The sequence below is a fragment of the Agelaius tricolor genome, unplaced genomic scaffold (assembly GCF_023055355.1).
Source record: "Agelaius tricolor isolate 1412-34295 unplaced genomic scaffold, bAgeTri1.0.p SCAF_3, whole genome shotgun sequence".
Taxonomy (NCBI): Eukaryota; Metazoa; Chordata; class Aves; order Passeriformes; family Icteridae; genus Agelaius; species Agelaius tricolor.
Window position 1 is genome coordinate 26,336,852 of NW_027269263.1, and position 20,097 is coordinate 26,356,948.

At 38.4% G+C, this 20,097-nt stretch overlaps 1 protein-coding gene across 3 annotated transcripts in view; it reads left to right on the forward strand.

The window, feature by feature from the left end:
* EEA1 (early endosome antigen 1) overlaps nt 1-18,858 on the forward strand; it is a 67,569-nt gene extending 48,711 nt beyond the window's left edge. For all 3 annotated transcript variants that reach the window (XM_071423291.1, XM_071423292.1, XM_071423293.1), the window contains 7 exons: nt 5,649-5,834; nt 6,255-6,386; nt 8,184-8,369; nt 8,661-8,899; nt 10,352-10,472; nt 10,813-10,911; nt 12,049-18,858. In XM_071423291.1, the coding sequence (XP_071279392.1) occupies nt 5,649-5,834; nt 6,255-6,386; nt 8,184-8,369; nt 8,661-8,899; nt 10,352-10,472; nt 10,813-10,911; nt 12,049-12,171 (1,086 nt within the window). In that variant the 3' untranslated portion in view covers nt 12,172-18,858. The remainder of the gene's footprint in view (nt 1-5,648; nt 5,835-6,254; nt 6,387-8,183; nt 8,370-8,660; nt 8,900-10,351; nt 10,473-10,812; nt 10,912-12,048) is intronic.
* Nucleotides 18,859-20,097: the final 1,239 nt, after the last annotated feature.

Consider the following 20,097-nt stretch of genomic DNA (forward strand, 5'->3'; position numbering starts at 1 on the left):
TGTAAGTGAAAAAAAAAAAATCTTCTGCTATATATAGAATTTAGTGCTGTTTAATCCCTTCCCCTGAGACAAAAGAAATTCTGAAACTAATTTTAAGGCAAACAGATTTGCCAGTTTACCTGAAATACCCTTGCATTTCTGCAGCAGCAAAGTGAAAGGTGATTTGGTTTCATATTCATTAGAGTCATTTTTTTAATGTTGCTTTTTCTTGTTATATACTTTCAACTAATTGAAAGTATATAACTAGTTGTTATGTAGCTTTCAACTAATTTAAATGGCATAGCTAATTAGGGCAAGGTCTGCCAGCATGTGAGTAACTGCTATCTTCCAGATGATTTAACTAGAATATTCCTGGCTGATGGTAGATGTTAGGAGATGTCAAACTTATAGAAACAGTAGGCTTATGGACCTACTTGGAATACAAGTGCCAGAAGTTAGTCCTTGAAGTTTTTGCTATTCCTAAACTGAAGTTACCTGGTTTTGTATTAGTGTGCAGTGCCTTGAAAGAGGTATTGCTGAGAGTTGAGCCAGTCAGCAAAGGTGTTTTTTCCCCCTTTTTTCTGGTCTTTTGCTTTATGTCAGTACTATGCCAATGCTTCAGTTAGTCCCAAGGACATCCTGTGCCCCAGAGACTGAATGCCAGGTTCAGGTTATTTTAAGAAACAGAAAAATACCTCCTTTACATATAGGCCACTGCAGTTTTATTAGACTTACTCCTCTGTAGTGATAAATTACCTGCCATATTTCCCTGCAGCTTATTGAAGCTTCACATTCAGTGCACCATGGTTGAATTGCTACATTAAATTGTGGAGAACTTCTGCATGATTAACAAGCAGTGGTGGTTTAAGCATATTCTTTCTTTCAGTTTGTTACTATTGTACATATACATCTGTGAGTTTATTTCCTGCAATGCATTTAAATCACCTTTTGGTAATGGAATGGCCTGTAGAAGCATAGGATGTGTTCAGTAACACAGTGGGGGGTTTGGTGTAGTTTTCATTAAAGTATCACTTGTTGCAAAATAGCTGTGAAGAAGTATTGTTATTAAAGCAGTTTGATGACCTCTAGTTCTGGCAAGTATAAAATAAGACAGTTAGTGTCTCACATGTATTTAGGCCCAATGGGGATGGTAGCAAAGAGAGGGAGAGCTCTATGCTAAAAGGTAAAATAAGGTGATGGCAATGGGGAAAGAAGATTTTTAAGGTGAGCAATCAGGTAGCTTGATTTATAATGTAAGTTTCTATGGAGCCTAGAGAGCCTGAAGAAGATTTGGGTTCTGAAGTACTGAAGTGGTGTACCAATTTGGAGGCTGTTTGCTTGATTTTAAAATTTTGTAAAAAAACATATATTAATTAGGATTAGGATTAGTGAGGTCTGATTGATGCCACCTTTTCTTTTTTCTTTTTTTCTTTTTTTTTTTTTTTTTTTTTTTTTTTTTTTTCCTAGAAGGGGGAAAAGGTGGGGAACTGAACTTTAATCATGTCTGTGCTACCTCAGTACAACATTAAACTAAAGAAGCAGTGATAACTTGTCAGGACCCAGGACATCCCTCTGGCTGTCCTGAGCAGCCAAGACCCCTGCCAGGGGTCTCAGAGACCCTGGCACAGAGCCCAAAATGCCTGTGGTTTTGATTATGACCCATGGAGCAAATTACCAACCTTAGATGAAGATCTGCAAGCCATGACAAATTAAGTAGAATGATAGTGAATTTATCACAAGGTGAAAAAGTAGATTTTGGGGTTTTTAGAATGGGGATTCAGGGGGGCAAGATGGAGAGATCTGGGCATGTCCAGTCTTTCTCCTTCTTCTTCTTGGCCTCCATCTTCTGCTGTGATGGTGGCACTTTTAGATTGGTTTAGAGTAGAAGCTCACTGTCTAACATAGGTGATAGGTATTGGAAAGTAATTGTAGACATTGTACATGTAGTTTTTAGTATAAAGACATAACACTGCCCCAGGGGCAGGCAGAGTGCCTCTGACTGTCTTGCTGAGTGGACCTCGGCAGGACAGGAGAAAGAATTTTATAGATAAGATACAATAAACAATGTTGAGACCGAGAAATGAAGAGCCCTGACTCCTTCTTCAAGTGCCAGGCTGGGAAAAGAGACTTTTGAACTCTTCTCGGTGTCACTCTGACAAGCTAGAGATCCCAACAATAACTTGTCTTAGAAGACCACAAAAGAAAAAAGCACCTTCAGACAGCCTCAGAGTGAAAATGTTAATCCTGAGAGATGAATATCAAAATGCCACTGAAGAAATTTATAGTAGAATTTCACAGCCTATTCAAAATCAGTTGTCTGCATGATGTTTTACCTTGGGCAAGTTACTTGTTAAAAGTAGCTCATTTGACCCAGAGCTGTGTGTTTTGTGTGAAGGTTGGAAGCAAAGCTGATGGGCAGACTGAGCTTTAGATTGGCCTTAATCTTCTTAGTCGGCAGTGGTAGAAGTTTCTAAAACTTGAATGTCTTTCAGTGCAGGATTTTTAGCAGAGTTATGACCTCCCCGCAGAGCTGTGTTGAGTCAGCACTGTCAGGAGCCCAGCATTGTCCAGAAGAGGCATGGCCAGACCGTGTCGTGACCTCCTAGCGATGCTGGATTTAAATGGAAAGCCGAGCCACGCTCACGTGGTGTGGCACCATGCTGGTGGCGGGGCCGAGCTTCCCGGCGTGGCCATGGCTGGTGAGAGGCTCTGGGTGCTGGGCTGGGCACGGAGCACCATCTGCCGGCATCTGTCGGGAAAGGCGCTGCTGGCACCGACGGCTCGGCTCCGGCTGCGGGGCGGAGTGAGCCCGGCAAAGGGATGAGCGCTCCGGGCAGGTTCGCAGCTGCGCACCGGGTCCGCAGCACAGCACCGAGCCATGGAGCTGTGGCCAGGTGCAGCTCTGAGTCCTGCAGAGGACAGGGACAAGTGTTATCATAAAAAAAAAAAAAAATCAACAAAAACCAAAACAAAACACCAAACACCCCAACAAAAACAAAGACAAAAAAAAAAAACAGGAGTGGGAATATAGTTATAATTTTATGATACTATTTGCTGCAAATTTACTTTGGATTAAAAATGTCTCTAACAGTAACTTTGACACATGCTTTCGTCTTTGAGACTGGAAAAATAAATAAGATTTGAGTGTTTGTTAAAGCCATAGTTTTTGATAAAAAAGGATATATATAATTGAAAAAGAATACCACTAAATAATTTTTGTATATACACACACACATATTTATATAAGTATCAGGGTGTGTGTATTCACACTTTTTTTTGTGTGTGTGTGAAAAAGGCATGTTTTGTATAGAAGAGTTAATAAAAATGTACAAACTGTTATTTTTGCCTTGATTTTGACTTAGTGCGAGAATATTTTCTGTGAATCTGATCTCCTGAGCTCTGCCAAATATTCTTGAGTTTTGGCATTTGCGCTTTTTGTAGTCAGTCCTGGTTTCTTCTGTGTTTTCAAAAGAATGTTTCTTTGTCTCCAATGTTGGCATTGCTGTCAGCATATATTCAGTGAATGTTCTGGAACAAAATTCATACTTGCCAGACCTTGGTTGTGTAAGTCAGGAGCCTAAGTTGCATACAGTCAGTCTAACTCTTTTTCTTAAGGAATGAAGAGAGATCAGGTTAGCATCTAATTTAATGAATAATTTAATGTTGATCCTTGTGGACTGGGATCAGGGAGCACACAGACTCAAATGCTTGTTTGTGCGCTTCATGTAGGTAGAATGAATTGAATCCACCACTCTGCTAGGTCCATTTGTGGGGCTGGCACTATGATTTGCACTGGCACAGCCCAAGCTGTAGTAAATCAAACTGTAATTTTAAAATATTTGTATTTATTTAAAGTGTCTACCAGTCAGTCTAGCACTTCTCTTTATTTACACAAATAAGTACTGATTGACCCCTTTTGTTCAGTTCCTTGTCTCAGCCTCGGTGTAGACATGAGATGATCTGTACAGTGCAGACACTTTGAGGCGTGGGTTGAGAGAGAAGTCACTGTACACTTCATCAAATTTAATCATCTGGTGTTAGCAAATTTGATGTAACCACATTTTTTCTACTAGAAACAGAATTGAATGAAAGTTGTGGCCTTACTATGTTTCTTTCTAAAATTTCAGAGACTGTTGAAGATGTTATATGATGATGCTAGAAGTCCTATCCTCCCTCAGTGTTAGGAAAATAATGGTATTCCACTGCACAGAGAGTGAGATAATTTTGCTTTCTGAAATACCAACCCTGAAATCTTGAAACTGCAGAAGCATCTCGTACTTTTTTTACAAAAAATTCTGAGTCAACACCTTTCAAAGTATTAAGTAGTAAACTCTAATATCTCAGAAAGCAAGTGAAGTAATTTGCCTGAAAATTGATTTTAAAGCTGGTGTGAGCTTTTTAAGAGTCATGGGGATTCTTGAAAATGCTGTTGAATCAGCAGTGTTCCATCACTGCTGTTTCAAATTAAATCTGACTCTACAAGCAAAATACTTTAGATATTACAAAGGAGGGTCATGAGGCATCAGAAATGAATTAGCTTTTAAATCAATATGGGAGTGACTAAAGCATATGCATAATTGAATTAAGTGAAAATTCTGCTTATAGTTCCTCTTAAAACCACTAACCTTCAACAAGAGGTTTGATTAATATTTAAGCAAGAACTTCAAAAAGAATTGAGTTTGTCTTGAAAGAATTTAAATCCTTACTGTTGCACTGAAGGCAATAAACTTATTAGTAATAATAAATCTCGGCTCATTTTCTGTATCATAGCATCAAAAGTTTACATAAAATACCAATATTTTGGAGAAGTGGAGGATGAGTTTGTTTAGTTGTTTTTTTCCTTGTTGGTTTCAAGTGGAACAAGTCTTTAGCTATGCTAGAAGGTTTAAAAAACCTTTAGAATAATAACTGAAAAAGACCTCCCAAAGTTAGACTTTGTTGTGGGCAAACAGAATGAGCTTGGCTTTGGGTGCAGGTTTCTTGGTATTTTGTGACCTGTTTCAGAGAGATCAAAGTTCTTTTTCTAGCTAATGGTGAGAATTAGAAGCAAATAAGGTATAATCTCTGGATTTTGAATGAAAGTTTAAACTTATTGTTTACAATGCTTATGTAGCAGAAACTGTGAAACATTTTATCCTGATATTAGCATTTTTACCTTACACATTTTACTTCAGAATTTTAAAAAAATTTACAATTGACCTAGTACTAACTTTATTGAGTCATTGGTGGAAAATAGCACTGAATAATTTTTGAAATCTTCAAAGTATAGCTTCACTGCTTCTTAAGTAAGAGCTGTCTAGAGTTATAGAACAGTTGATTTGCCTAGATAGTAAAATTAATTTATGTGAGCAAATTCAAGTGTATTCTCTTTTTGGCAGTCACCTTTTGTTCTTTGCCCTTCTGCACGTTATCACCTTTTGTCTGTGCAAGGATGCAGGCTGGAATACATGCAGTAAGTTTTTGTTCCTGGAAATTAAGCTGGCATAGTTTCTTTTTACTTTGGGTAACCTTGTAAACTGGAAGTTTCTGTAATTATGCTCCGTTGACATTTGAAGCTAAATGTTGCACACCAGGTAGCAGTTTTTCTACTTGGAAAATGTTTAAGTGGCTGTTTAGTATCTGTAACTTTTATACTAATGGATAACTTGCAGAACTCTCTTTGTAATTAGTCCACAGAAGAAAAACTTGCTCTAGCTCAAGAAGAATTAGTTTCCAGCAGGAATCGAATTGCTAGCAGTAATCAACAGATTCAGGAGCTGAAGAAAGCTAAGTCTACACTGGAGCAGGATGCATCAAAGAAAGAACAGCAGCTGGGTGAGAAGACCAAAATGCTACAAGATCTTCAGAATGACAGGGTAAATGCCTCTGCCTTTTGAAATCTCCACACAGGAGATTTCACATCCACCCCATGCAGGCACCCTTTATTATTTTCTAATTTGAGAGCATAACATTGTTGTAGTGCATAACAATGACAGTTTTACTGAACCTCTGGTGAAAAGAGACAGTTGTACTGAATTTGGTTCAGAATATGCTTTCATTTTTCTAGACAGGTTTGTGTCTAGACAGGTGGGAAAACATTATTAGTTATAAATCTAAAACTGGAATCATGCTGCTAATTGCATTACAAACTATGGATAGATATATGGCAGCTGTTTCTCCATGGTTACAAAGTCACCAAATAGTTTTTGGGCCCTGGATGTTTTTTGCTTGGTTGGGTTTTTTATTTTGTGAATTTGGAAGAGGTAACTTTTCTAGCACTTCTATTTCTCTTCAAGATTTTGAAAGAAAAAGATTTGGCTAATGAAAAATGTAAAACAGCAGAGCTCCAGGAAATAAGGAACAGACTTGAAAAAGAAAGTGCCAAGCTGGGTGAAGAGCTTAAAGCCTGCAAGCAAGAATTTGAGAAGGTACATTGAGACAAACTAAGTCTTCTTCATATGTTTGGTTATGTGATGAGAAATATGTGTCTACTCAGTAGATATTTTCTGGAATGGCTTTGCCAAGATGGTTACTGTAAATATTGGTAGTACAGGTAAGGGAACCAAAGCCCAGATTTTATTGAGCTCCCTCAGCAATGATGACTTGGTTGGTGATGATTCTTGAGCCCCAGGGCCTAGTGAGCCAGGTGGGCTGCATAACTTGTCTTAGCTTCAGGATGGGTTGTATTGATGGTTGTCCTGGCTTTTCTTCAGTTCCACTGTAAATTCACTCTGCATACCCCTGCTTGACTATTCTGAAATGAAAAGCGGTCCAAAAGAATCACAATGGTGAAGTTTTCCACATATTCTAGGCACATCTGGGACTTCTCAAGGATGCATGGTAGAGATGAAACTCTCTTACTGTTGTTTCTTAAAATGTCTTAAAAAGTTACAGTTGGGGAAGCCTCAAAAAAGGCAAATGTCAGGAGCCTCATAAAAGACAAACTCTCTTCCAAAATCATAACAATCAGTTGAGCTCTCTAAAGGTTGAGAGGATTTAATGAAATAATTTTTAGTCTTCAGTGAAATGAACTGTTTCTTGTCACACTCTACATATTTTGGTTTTTTAGTCCCTATAAAAACTAACATTCCTAAAAGGCTGCAGTTTGTGTTTTCCATAAGCAGTTATATTTGCATCTGTTAAGCACACTTAGTTTAAATTGTTGCACAAGTATAAATACAGGTACAATTCTCCATACACTAATAAAAAGAAAAGAGAAGAAAATAACATGATTACTTACAGCCTTTAGGTGTTCTTTTATTTGCCATTGTTTAGAAAATGGTCTGTAATTTTTAGGTATAAGTCTGTACTTTGTTTCTCTTGAGCACTCTGTGCTTGGGGAAAGGTATTCCAATTCTTCTTGTTCCTAAAATCTCTATTCTAAAGAAGAAAATTTATGAAGATGTAAAAGGTGTGCACACCAGTATCAGCTTAATAGTAATGTCTTCATTTCCCTACAAGCAATCAGACTGAAAGTTTCCTAAAGACTTAAATTCTGTTTCCCATCTCCTAGCAAGGAATAGATGTATATGTATCTGTAGGGCATCCTCTTGTTCTGAGGATATGTTCTTTTCACTGTCCTTGGTTTGGTTTTAACTCATATTGTGAATTTGATTTATGGAAAATGGTCCACCCCTATTAGTCTGTTATACCTGTATCCTTGGCTGTGTAAATTTAAGGAAAATTATTTCTATAAATTAAATGAACTGTTCTACTTGAGTTCAATTACAGAAGAACAAGTAAAGCCATTATTTACATCATCCCATTTGCTTAAAACGGAGTAATTTTTTTATACACTGAGGACTAATAGAAACTAACTTTCTTCCATCAGCATTCAGTTTTACATTGTCATTACAAAGTTTTTAACCTTGTTATTGCAAACAGAGAGCAATGTGAAGTAAATTTTAGAGCTGTACCTAAAAAATGACAATGGATGCATCTTTTCAAGGAGTGGTAGAAAACAATTCAACAGATCTTCCTCTCTACTTTAGTAGAAACATATATTAAAATTATTTTTAAAATTGAATATTGATCATAATATAAGTTAAAAATCTTTGATCATGAAAATCACTGATACTTTACTCTATAAAATCATCCTTTCTTCTAGTGATAAAACTAAAAATTATCACTGTCCTCTCCTAAGAAAGAATTACAGTATTTTTTAATTTAAATCGATTTACACTTTCAGAGTTGCTACTTTAACTTTGAATTCTGTATCCCAACAGGAGGTGACAAATCTCAAGGATGGAAACCAGCTATTGATTCAACAGAAATTAGAACTGCAGGGCAAAATAGATAATGTAAATTCAACTCTGGAACAGGAGAAACAAAAACATCAAGCTGTCAAAGATCAGCTGAAAAAGAGAGAAGAGGAGCTGAAGAAAGAATGTGCTGAAATTGAAGCTAAACTGGTTAGTATGTTAGAGAGAATAAGATTGCTGTTTTATGAACATGCCTTTGGATTTTTCCAGAGACAGAAAAGATGCAATGGGTTGACTTTAATTTCACTTTACAGGAGCTTTTAAATGACAAGATAAAAAAATGGTGTAGGAAAATTCAGTGAGGTGACAGCCTTGTCTAGTAGAGTATGTTGATTAAAAGTAGTGATTCTATTACAGTAAGATTCTTTGACTCAATTAAATGTAGGGAATAAGGAAAGAATGCTTGGAAGCTTGTTTTTCATTTTCCCATTGTTTTTATAGCACACAGAGAAAAAAGACAAAGAAGAAGAAAAACGGAAACATGAGGAAAAAGAGACCAAGCTCACCATGCAGGTGACAGCCCTGAATGAAAACCTGGCTACCATGAAGAAAGAGTGGCAAAGCAGTCAAAGACGAGTGAGTGAGCTGGAGAAACAGACAGATGATTTACGTGGGGACAACGCTGTCCTGGAAGCAACAGTCCAGAATAATCAGGATGAGAGAAGAGCATTGCTGGAGAGGTGAGCTGTGGTCATGACTGAGGAAGTGTAGTTTGAGAAATTAAATGAACTGAGGGTGAAAACTTGTTTGAGTTGATTTGGGATTCTGTATTCATGCTTTATTTAAATCTGTATTTGCTCTTAGTGACTGCGCTGTGGGTGCAGTTTCCAGAGTGCAACTCTCTGTCATCCCTGCCAAAGCACAGCAAGAGGTTTTGGGAACCAACTGTGCTCCTTGTGATCGTTCTGTAGAAAACAGGGCAGGCTTATCAGGATCTTTACTAATCACCAAAGCCGCAGCTCTGTGCTTACTCTCAAAGATTTACGTCCATCTGTAAGACCCTTCTAAATCCACTAGGCTTCTCTGAGATTTCTGGTGTATAGGCTGTGGCTTCTCATCTGTTCTGTCAACCTTGTGGGGCCTGGCAGAGAGAACTTCTCTTACCTGAGCTAACTGTTCTTCTCCATCACTGTGAGGTTCCCATGCCTTGATTCAGTTTGAACACATGCCCAAGTCATCCAGAAGCCTGGAAGAGACCCCTTAAGTAACACAGAATTTGCATAGGAAGTCCCAGGTGTGCCCACTACTCTGTGTTAGGAGACTGAGCGTGTAATTGGGTTAGATAGACTAAAGTTCACAAAGGAGGCATTTTCTTCCTCCTGAAAAGCTGCAGTCTTATTTTCTCCCATCCCGCTGTTGTCTCTACAATATATTTAAGTATAAGGTAAGCAGAGTGCTTTTCCTTCAGACAGCAGGAGGCCTTGCAAGGCAGCTGGAGCTATTAAATGCAGTGGTTTCCAGGGCAGAAGAAACACCTGTGAGACAGGAAGCTTTCTTTGTCCTTACTTCCTGACATGTTTGGTGAAGGCAGAGGGGAAAACTTTTGTCAGTACTGTCAAGCTTGGTGGTTTGACTTTTGAGCAGTAGACCTTGGAAAAGGATGGGATCAATTCAAATGAGATCCTCTTTCTTTGGCAATCCCTTGCTGTACTGTGTTGAATTCATTCAGCAGCTGTTTACAGCTTGGCAGAAAAATACCCTTTGAAATTTGGCTTTGAGCAGCTAACTGAGTTTCAGCTGATGGGAGGTGGCCTTGATAGAAGAAAAAGGTTTCTTTTCTGCCCTGTTGCCTGACCTGATCTGCAGCAGCTGGTTTGGGAGAGTGTCCCATTGCACAGGGGTATTTATCAGGGCTTGCTGTTGAGGGACTGCCTTCAGCACTGTCCCTGGCTTGGGGTGTAACTCCAGGTATTGATAAGCTGCAGATACTTAGGAGCAATGCCAGTATAATCTTTAACTGATTGTTACAACAGAATGTTTTCCTAGTTAAGGCATCCAAGAACTTTTCAGAGTAAGGATTTTTTTGGCTGGATTTTATGCGGGTAAGTTCTCAGACTGACAACTGGCTCAAAGGACACACAGTGTACATTGTCTTAAATGCTTTGAGCTGACTGTTTATTATTTTGCCTCAGGTGTATAAAAAGTGAGGGAGAAATTGAAAAGCTTCAGGCCAAACTTGTAGAAATGAAGAAAAAGTTGGACAATACAACGGCTGCAATGCAGGAACTTGGCCGAGAAAACCAGTCATTGCAGGTATAATTTGATTTGAAGCTATAAAACCTGTTGATTCTCTGTTTGGGACCTTAGGAGAATTTCAAATTTGTGTCAGTTTGATGATGGGTTGCCTTTCTAGAGTGAATTAAGGTGTTATGTTTGTGGTGTGTGAGGGTCTGTCTGTGTGTTATTAAATCTGCTTATAGTTTTGAAGCTTAGAAGGTTTCCTCTCTGAATAGCCATGAGCCCTGAGTGTCGTGACATAATTGGTGCTTTTATTTTGTAATAGGTAGTGCATGCTGTGGAAATAGAAGATAGTAGAGGGAATAGACTTGCAATTTTTAAAAAAGCCTGATTTTTTTTTACATCTTCTGTATAGATCAAACACACACAAGCTCTCAACAGGAAGTGGGCAGAAGACAATGAGGTACAGAATTGTATGGCCTGTGGAAAAGGCTTTTCAGTGACAGTAAGAAGGGTAGGTGTGTTCTACTCTGTGGCTATGGTGTTTTTCTATTTTTATTGTTTCCAAACTCTTGGATTGGATACAGACTTCAGAAAATGGCCTGAATAGTACTGGGATTCTCAAGACATCTCAGAATACAGTTATTGTTTAAAGTGCCTTAACATATTAAAAATAATGGCTGTGGAGCTTGCTTTATTCATGATTCTTTTTCCATTTTAGCAGCATCAATTTATAAACAGTGTTAAAATGCTTCAATTCCCAAGGCAAGCAGGCAAAATTACTGTTGTAAGCATATTTGCAACATATATTTATAAACAAAATATATTTTACAAAATATATTTATAACTGATCTGAACTAGATTTATGGATATATGGAGAGATATATATATCTCCATGTATCCATATGGATATATATGGATATATAGATTTATGGATATAAAAAAAATGTAAATTGGTTGAAATTAGATACGTGTGAAAATATGAGGCATCACCATGATCTGGTGCTTTGTGACTATACATTTGTAAACATGGAACAGAAGAAACAACTGGATGTGTTTTAGGTCTGGAGTCAGACCTTGCTTGAAAAACTGCTGTGGTCAGCTAAGATGTTAGCATCAATTGGCAGGGTCTGCCGTTCATCCAGAGATGAGCACCCCTCCAACAAGTGGCTTGGCAGTGAAGTAGATGAGGGATATTTGTGAGGTTCATTTTTGCAGAGCTTCCTGATATAGTCTTAGGTGACTCCCCCTGGCCTGCACTATTTTGGTGATGATCTTTGGGTAGTCTTTAAACAGAGACTGCTGGATCCTTTGATTCAAGGATACTTCTCTATGTGACAGCAGGTAATTACATATAAGAAGAATGTATTTCATGTGACCAGAACAAGCTCAAGAGAACAAATTCAAGAGGAGGATGAACTATTTTCTATCTTCGGAAACTGATATATTCTCTTGACTCAGTGAAGCACTTCTGAATGTTTTACTCATATACCCTTTAGAAAGGATTTACTGAAATTACCTTCTCTCTGCTATGTAACTGCCAATTAAAAATTAAGAGTAATTTTTGAAACATGAGAGTTGACATGATAGTGATCTCTATTAGTGATCACTGCCACTGATATTCAGCATGTATATTTCTTCTCTTTTGCAGCATCACTGTAGACAGTGTGGAAATATCTTTTGTGCTGAGTGCTCAGCAAAGAATGCCTTAACTCCTTCTTCCAAGAAGCCTGTCCGAGTCTGTGATACTTGCTTTAATGACTTGCAAGGATAACTGGCTATCGTGAGTGACAAAGAAATGTTACACTAAAATTTACTATTTCTGTTGATGCACTTCATTCAGCACTCAGACTACTATTCAGTTTGGACAATGATTGTAACACTTGGCAAAATCTAGTATATTTTAAAATGTTTATTGATACCAAGCAAAACTATTGTATTTTTTTGTGAGACATGGGCTCAGATCATTCATAGCTTACTGACATTCATCATGGAAAGAGCTTTTATGTCTAGATTAGAAATATCCAGTTATTTGTAAATAAAGTTTAAACAGAGGAGTAACAATGTATTTTTTTATCTTTTATTTTTTTGTTCAAGAGAAACAGCATTTATGTGATATTGGAGTTTATTCTTGTTTCCTTCAAAGAAAAAGAAAGATGCAAAAACTTGTGAGGATTTTATGTATCAAATGTTGCTGTAAAAACATAACTAATTGTTGCATTTGATTGTGTATCCAATAGTCTTTATAACCCCCTGTGATTTGGTTCTTTTCTTTCTATCTCTCTGGTTCTTGTTTTTCTCTCTGAAGTTTGAACTCCACAATGAGGGTAATGGCTGGACTCAACTTCAACTCAGTTTATTTGCCCACCACTCGTAGTATCAGCACCCAAGTCCCTATTAAATGCAGCACTTGGGTGCTGGAACACCTTTACACATGCTATATTGCATAGTTAGTGTGTGAGTGCATCTGTCTTTCTGAGAGAGTATGTGTGAACAAATGATGAGACAAAGTTTATGTGGCATTGTAGCAATATTATATTATGCATTACAATGTTTCGTCCCATAGTGATTGATTTCACTTTTACAAATTTGGTTGACACATTTTAATATTCAAGAAATTCTTACATCATGTTTTTTTGCATTTAAAAGCAAACAAACAGTGCTGGTAGAAGCCTGTAGCATATCTCTGCCCCTGTCCATACCCTGGAAGCATTGAGAGATCATTGGTGTTCTAAGGGACATCCAGACCTTCCAAGCCAGGCATCCAACTTAGAAAAAGTTTTTTTTTGATCCAGCTGTAGTTTTTCTGGCCTTTTCTTCTGTCCCTTCCTCAGCTTTTGGTGGAAGAAGCTGAACTCCTGTAACACCTAACAAACCTCCTATTCCATTACTCCATCTGACCCCCATTACCAGGGGCTCTGAACTGTTATGTTAGTTATGTGATTTAGTCTGCTTAGAATGGAAAACTGTCTTTGTTATAAGCCAAACAGTTCTAACATAGAGGCCAATATATATGACAATAAATATTTATTCATACTTTCTGTACTGGGAACAGAAGTTTCTTGTACAGTTCATGTAGGCTCCATACTTGTTTTTGTTGTGATTTTGTTTGCACCTCTTCATTTTTGCTTGCCTGTCTCTAATTTTTCTTCCCTTTGTGTCTGGTATTTCAAAACCCTTAAGATTATTTTTTCTAAGCAGGGGTTATGCCTTCCAATATTTAGGAATTTTTTTTTTGTCTTAAATACCCTGTTAAATTCTCTACCCCTCAAATGCTTTAGTATCTTACCAAGTTTTGCCAGCTGTTCAGAGAAAAAAGTTGTATCCTGAATTCCTCTACTTCTTTTCTGAGGCAAGGCAACAAATTCTGTCACAATGAGGGTAGCTTAGTCATCATTAGGAAGATTTGTTTGCTTTTATCTAGTTACAGCTCTATATCTGAATGAAGAAGGGTCTTTTTTATAAAAAACGTCTTGATTAACTGTCAAGTGAAGAAACAAATCCTTCTACTCCAGAAGTAGTGATCTATAGGTTTCATATCCCCTTTCAACTTACCCAGCAAGTTCTACATTTGCACTGTCAAGGAGTTTTCTTAAAATTCAGTTCTTATTTCCCAAAAGCCAGCTGAATGATGTGACTTGTTCTTGTCATTGTAAAAGGGTTTGGGCTACAACTGTGGTTCATACAAAACACTGACCTGCTTTTCTGGTTTGGACTTGAGTTGCTTGCTCAAAAAAGAAAAACAAACTGCTGCAACAATTCCATATGAACAGAGCCTCTGGACTCCCTATTTCTCCTCTTCAGTATAACTGTTTGGTATAAGAATCTTTTGAATAGAAAATATGAACAGAATCTCTGCCTCTGGGAATTTCTTTTTCTATTTATTTGTTTACTGAGAGAAACCAAAAAATTTGCTTTCTTTGTCTGGCTTCAGAAATGTGGGAAAAGTAGAGATGTGACAGTTGTGCTCCAGCCTAGATGCATTCTGCTCTTTTGTGTAACACACAAGAGCCTTGTGCTGTTCTTTGGGTGAAGGACAACCACACAGAGCAGGAGGGATTTTGAGCAGGAAGGGAGAAACTTCCCACAGCTGCCTGAGATTAAAACACATGAGGCAGAGGAAGATGGAGATCTTTCAGTGGAATCAGGAAAGTGGTTAGAAGATTCAGTTGTGTTTAGGCATTTTGCTTTTGATTTGGAACATATGAAAGCTCAGGAGTGACCTCTGCAGTGGTAGAAGCTCTGGAAGGAAGCTCTAGAAGCTCTCTTAATTCAGCCTTTTGGGATGTCATTGTGTAAAGACAAGCAGAGTCACCTTTCTCAGCAGGCTGCTGAAGCGGTGCAGTTGGTTCACTGCAGATCACACCTTGAGGTGGAGCTCTTCAGCTTCAGGGGCAAAACCAGCTTGATTTTTGAAAGTTGCTTTTTGCTGCCTAGCTTATATAAGCAGCTTTTAGAGGGGATGGAAATGCTTTTTGAATGCACATTTGTAGAAAGAAGGATTGTTAAAATCTGGAGGATCAGTGGGGTAGAAACTTTCATGTGTGAGCTTTTATTCTGCAGCAATAGATCATGATTTCTACAGCTTTTCACTGTGAAAAGTGAATTTATGACTCCATGGCTGAGTCTTATGCTCCTTGTTTTGTACTTGTAACTCTTAGTGCTGTTCTGTATTTGTTGACAAGTTGATGGTAGACTGACTCTATAATACTTGGCTTCACTGCCGGGTTGGAAGCTGTGCTCAAGCTCAAGAAAATATCCCATAATAAGGGAAACTGGAAGGTGAAAAGCTGTGTACTTACAAATATGCTTGCAGAGTCTGGCTGTTTTGATGGGCATGTTTCAGTAGGAATGTAGGCTTTTTGTTCCACTGCCTTCTAAGTAACTGGAAAACCAAGTAAAAAGTAAAAAGCCTGGTGACTATTACCACAGTAAAAAAAGGATTCCAGGCAAAACAGTTTAATTCACTGATTTTTCAGACTGCAGACACAGGAACAGAGGGGAAAACTAATAAAATGGCAGAAGAGACTGACTCTTGGAACTGGAGAATGCATAGTTATGTGTTTTTACAACTTCTAGCAATAGGCAGATTGCTCTGATTCCCTGAGGAGTGGCCATTTTAGAGGAAGAGGTGAAAAGGATGGCAAAACCAGCACTCAAACCAGTAGGTTTGTGGGATCCTCAAGCAGCTTTTGATTACTACTCATTACTGTGGCATCAGGAATGGGACAGTGAAGTATGGGCTTTGTTCTTGAAACTGTGCCATCTGCAGGATACTCCATCCACATTCAGAATTGCTGCAAGAGCAGAATGTGAGAGACCAGCTGCTTCATGCACAGAGATAAGCTACAGAAGCTTTTGTAAATGTGTAAAGGATGGTCTTACTAAGGGTGGGGAGAGGTTCTTTTAACTTCCTGGAGACAACATCTCTCTTCCCAGTCAAAGATTCACAGTCCCTTGCATTTTTGCCCAATAAATGCCAAATCCTGCTGTTCCACTCTGGCCTCATGTCAGCAGTACATCATACTGGAGACAGGTAGCATTGCAGAGGTCAGTGGTCGGCTTTTGGTCTTAGCTGGCTCTCCTTCACTGTTATTTATTTCTTCTCCCCACATACTCCCTAATGTAATCTTCCCCCTTCTGCAAAGGTTGAATGAAGAGGATAAAAGTAATGAGTCACAGTAGGAAAAGTTGCTGTCTGGAAATGAAGAGACAAAAGGAATTTTCTGCTGCAGCTTCCAACAGAGGCAAGAGGTTTAGAGGGATCTCAGTTTTCAGCTGGCTTCACTCTCTGGCACAAAAGTCCACGACTGTAGGGTGAAATGTGGGTTTTTGCCTCTGTTTTTGGAAGGTGTCAAGTAACCAAGTTGCCATGGAGTGTGGAGCACAAGGTACACAAGAACAATGAGTAACTACTTTTGTTGGCTTTGGGACCATTAGGGTTGTTTGTGAATCCTCACTGGAAAAGCTTTCTTATTAGTGAAGCAAGAAGGGATTTGGGAGCAGAAGCATGAAGTAACCTCTCTGTGTTTGTATTACATGAGCCAGAACAATTGAGCTTCTCATGCTAGATGTAAGAGAAGTGACATTCATAAAGGAACCTGGAAAACTCAACTGCTTTTCTGGATTGTTAAGTGTCAGTTCACCATGGAGTGGAAACAAATGCTTGTTGCAAAACTTAAAAATTTTATGGCCAGTACTCAGTGATGGACAGAAAAGTGCTGGACCCGAAGTTCAAATAGATTCTAAACTATGCCAAGAAGAATGATATCATGGTTTGAGTATGTAGAAACTGATAAATTACTCTTCCAGCTACCACCTCTCCTGCTCTCATATTCTCAGAGAACTAGGAAATAACACTGTCATTTGCACTGTGCACTTTTTGCTGTCTAAGAGAATCTATAGTAAGTGGAATGGCATCATGTGCATTGCATGTGTTAGCTGTAGTCGTTGGACAGCAGGTTTATAATCAGCTGGATTTTTCACTGTATACATTTGGCCCTAAGGAGAACTGCACTCACAGTTCCTTTTACCAAAAACACATCATCTGAGAGCACATATAACAAAAACCTTGTTAGTCACACACGTGTCTTTGTAGAACTTAATTTTAAGATTATAAAGTGAGAAAAAAAGGAATTTTACATATTTGCAAGGATCTTGCCAGTTGTCTGTTTCTTTGGTTTTGAAGCCTTGACCTCAGCTTCCATTTTAGAATGAGTTTAAAACTATTGTCCAAACGTAGCCTCTCCAAAAGGACTAATTGATGTACTTTTCAAAACCAGCTATAATTGCATGTAAGTCCTGCCATTGAAATTTGGTTTTGTGGTATTTTTTCTGTTTCTTTTTAAATGGACACTGAATAAAAAAGTTTGCATGTTTAGAGAGAATATTAGATACCACTTAAGTTCCCAATAATGAAGAGTGTAGGTACTAGGTTATGTAATAAACTCTGCATATTATCTGTAGCTCTCCACATACTACACACTCACTATGCAGTGGATAGAGAAGTGTCTGTGCATTTAAAGACTGATGAAGCCCTGCTACCCCTTTGGATCAATGTTGTATGAAAGCAGGAACTTGGAAGGCACATTTTCCAATTTTCCCTCCCCTGTGATGGAAACTTAACACTAAAACCAAATTTTTCTGTATTTTGTGCTTTTTTTTTTGGGTAAAGAGGGCTGGGAAAGGATGTTCATTGTTATATGTCAACAGGTCAGTGCTGGCAGGTCCAGGCCACTCGTGTTGGCTTCTAATGGCAAAGTCCTCCATTATACCACGCTGGAGCTTGATCCCTGGCACAAAAGGGATGTTTGAAAGAGCATCTCGCTGGGTTAGCAAATACCAGAACTTTTTATAGTAATATGTCCAAAATGCTGCTTGTATAGAAATAGTCACTTTTGTAAGAAAAGAAAAAAGTCACAAAAAAAGTCACCCCACCCCCCCCCAATTGATGCCATCACATAAGATTTAATTTAAGCTACCTCTCAATGTGAAATTCAAACATTAGGTAAGTTTAATAAGGTTTTCTCACGGTCATGTTATGTAAAAGTTATAGTGAATGCCAAAATCACAAAGGTTTATCACCAAAAAGGAAAATAGTTAAGTTGGTTTTTTTAAATGTGTATTTGAAATAATCCAACAGTTTCAATTTATTGTGAATTCTCTTAAATTCTTTTAACTTCTGTAGCTTCAACCTTGCAAAATAGCTGCTGGACAGGAAATAAATTACATCCACAAGCTTTCATAATTAAGGTCTGCTGGGTAAAACCAATTTTGTATGGAGCTTTGTTGTTTGGTTACAGATAGCCTCAGTCACCAAATGTACCATTCACTCAGTCGTGGTTTTTTCCTTCAGTACTCGAGATGTGAACTTGATGAATGGTGTTCTGTAATGGATGCGTGCCACAAATTACATGGTCTCATTTGCCTCTTTTCTGACTTTTAATGATCAGTTTATTATTGCAGATGTGAATATTGTTCATACAGCTTAATTTCTGTATAATTGTATAAAATATAAATGGAAAAAAATATAAGTTTTTACTTGATATTTAGAAGTAATGTATTATAAAAGACTTATGTTGCAGTTTTACTTACAGAGTACTGTACTTCTAAACTGGATCATACCATCTTGGTAGGTAGGTGTAGATAGATTTTTTGCATGAGTCTGTTTTGGTTTTATTTCTTTTTAATTGAAGTTTTATTCTCTTTCTGCTTTCAGTGTTTGTGTTTACTACTTGTGATCATGTAGTTGTGCCTTACATTGTGAAAGAATTTAGTCCAGTGTGCACTGTAATTCTTAAACTCTGTGATCTGGAAGGTGGCTGTGGATTTGAATGGGAAGGTGACACCATGCATCAACGGGTTCTGTATAAACTATGATGAATTGTTGCTGAAATGTCATTTTTGTTTTCTAATATGTTAAAGGAATGACTATTAATAATAATAAAAAAATTAGACCTTTCTAATAGACCAGATTATATCATTCAAAACTACCTTGCTCTGTTTCAGACAGCAAAGCTACATTGAAATGGTGGATATATAGTTTTACAACTACAGATGTACTGTTCTTGTAGATGAACTGTTCTTACACACATGTAAGAGCAAGCTAAATGTTCCAGTTTCTTAGAGTTTCAGGGAGCTGCAGCAAAGGCTTTGACATTCCTGAGAACACAGTAATAATGACTGTTTTTCAAATCTGTTCTTTTCACAGCTTAAATTCAGAGTAGTCTTTTCATTCCCAATAGCTGTGCAAGGTTGCCGAGTATCCCACATTTGGTGAAAGTCCTTCTGTTACTGGCTGTGTTCTGACATCACAGTCGATGCAGCTGGACAATTGGCATAACTGGAAAACTCAAAAAGTAGCACTTGTTTTATTTTTTAGACCAATAAAGGTCTCAGTTGTGAAATGGAAAGCTCTTTCAGGGTGGAACTGTGTTGCAGAGAGAAGCCAGGTGGTTGATGTGGGAGATCAGTCCTGTGACAAAGCCACTATTGAATTATGGAGGCACAACCAAACAACCCATGTTTAGCTATTGAAGCAGGGGCTCTGTGTGGATATGGAGAAAGATGGAGAAGAGAGGTCTCCTCTGAAATTGGGTTTGAATTGGGAAGTCAATTTCTCCCTCAACTCCTTCCTGAGGTATGTTTCTCTTGACACCACAGAAGAGCCTGTTGAGCTTGCATCTCCATGAAGACAAGCCTGTGTGTAAATACTGCCTTCCCCTGGGCTGTCCTCCTTGGAGACATGCTGGCCAGGAATGACTTCTTGTCTGGTAAACTGAGTAGACCTGGCTAAAGGTTGTTTTGTTAGAAGGTATCCACAGTGAAATACCCTCTCCCTTCTGCCAGCACACAAAGCACACACCTTGGACTGTCAGGTGTGGCTCCTCTGGGCTTGAAATGCCTTTGTCCTGTCAGCACTGGTTTCAGGATGCTCTGAGGTTCTGGTAAGCCTTTGGTGTGATGCAGTGTGCAGCTGAGCATGGATGGGATCAGGAGATGGAGCACAGCTGTGTCAGCAAAGTTGTGGCAAGGCATTGGCAGCTTGTGTGGTGCCCTGGTGCAGATCTGTCTGCACTCTGCTCTGCCCTCCAGCTTCACACATCCTCCCCCTTGGCAGGGAACCTGATGGCTGTTCCTTTCCCAGGAAGGAAAAACTTGCCCATGATAGACACAGGGGAAGAGCAGGAATTTGTGTATC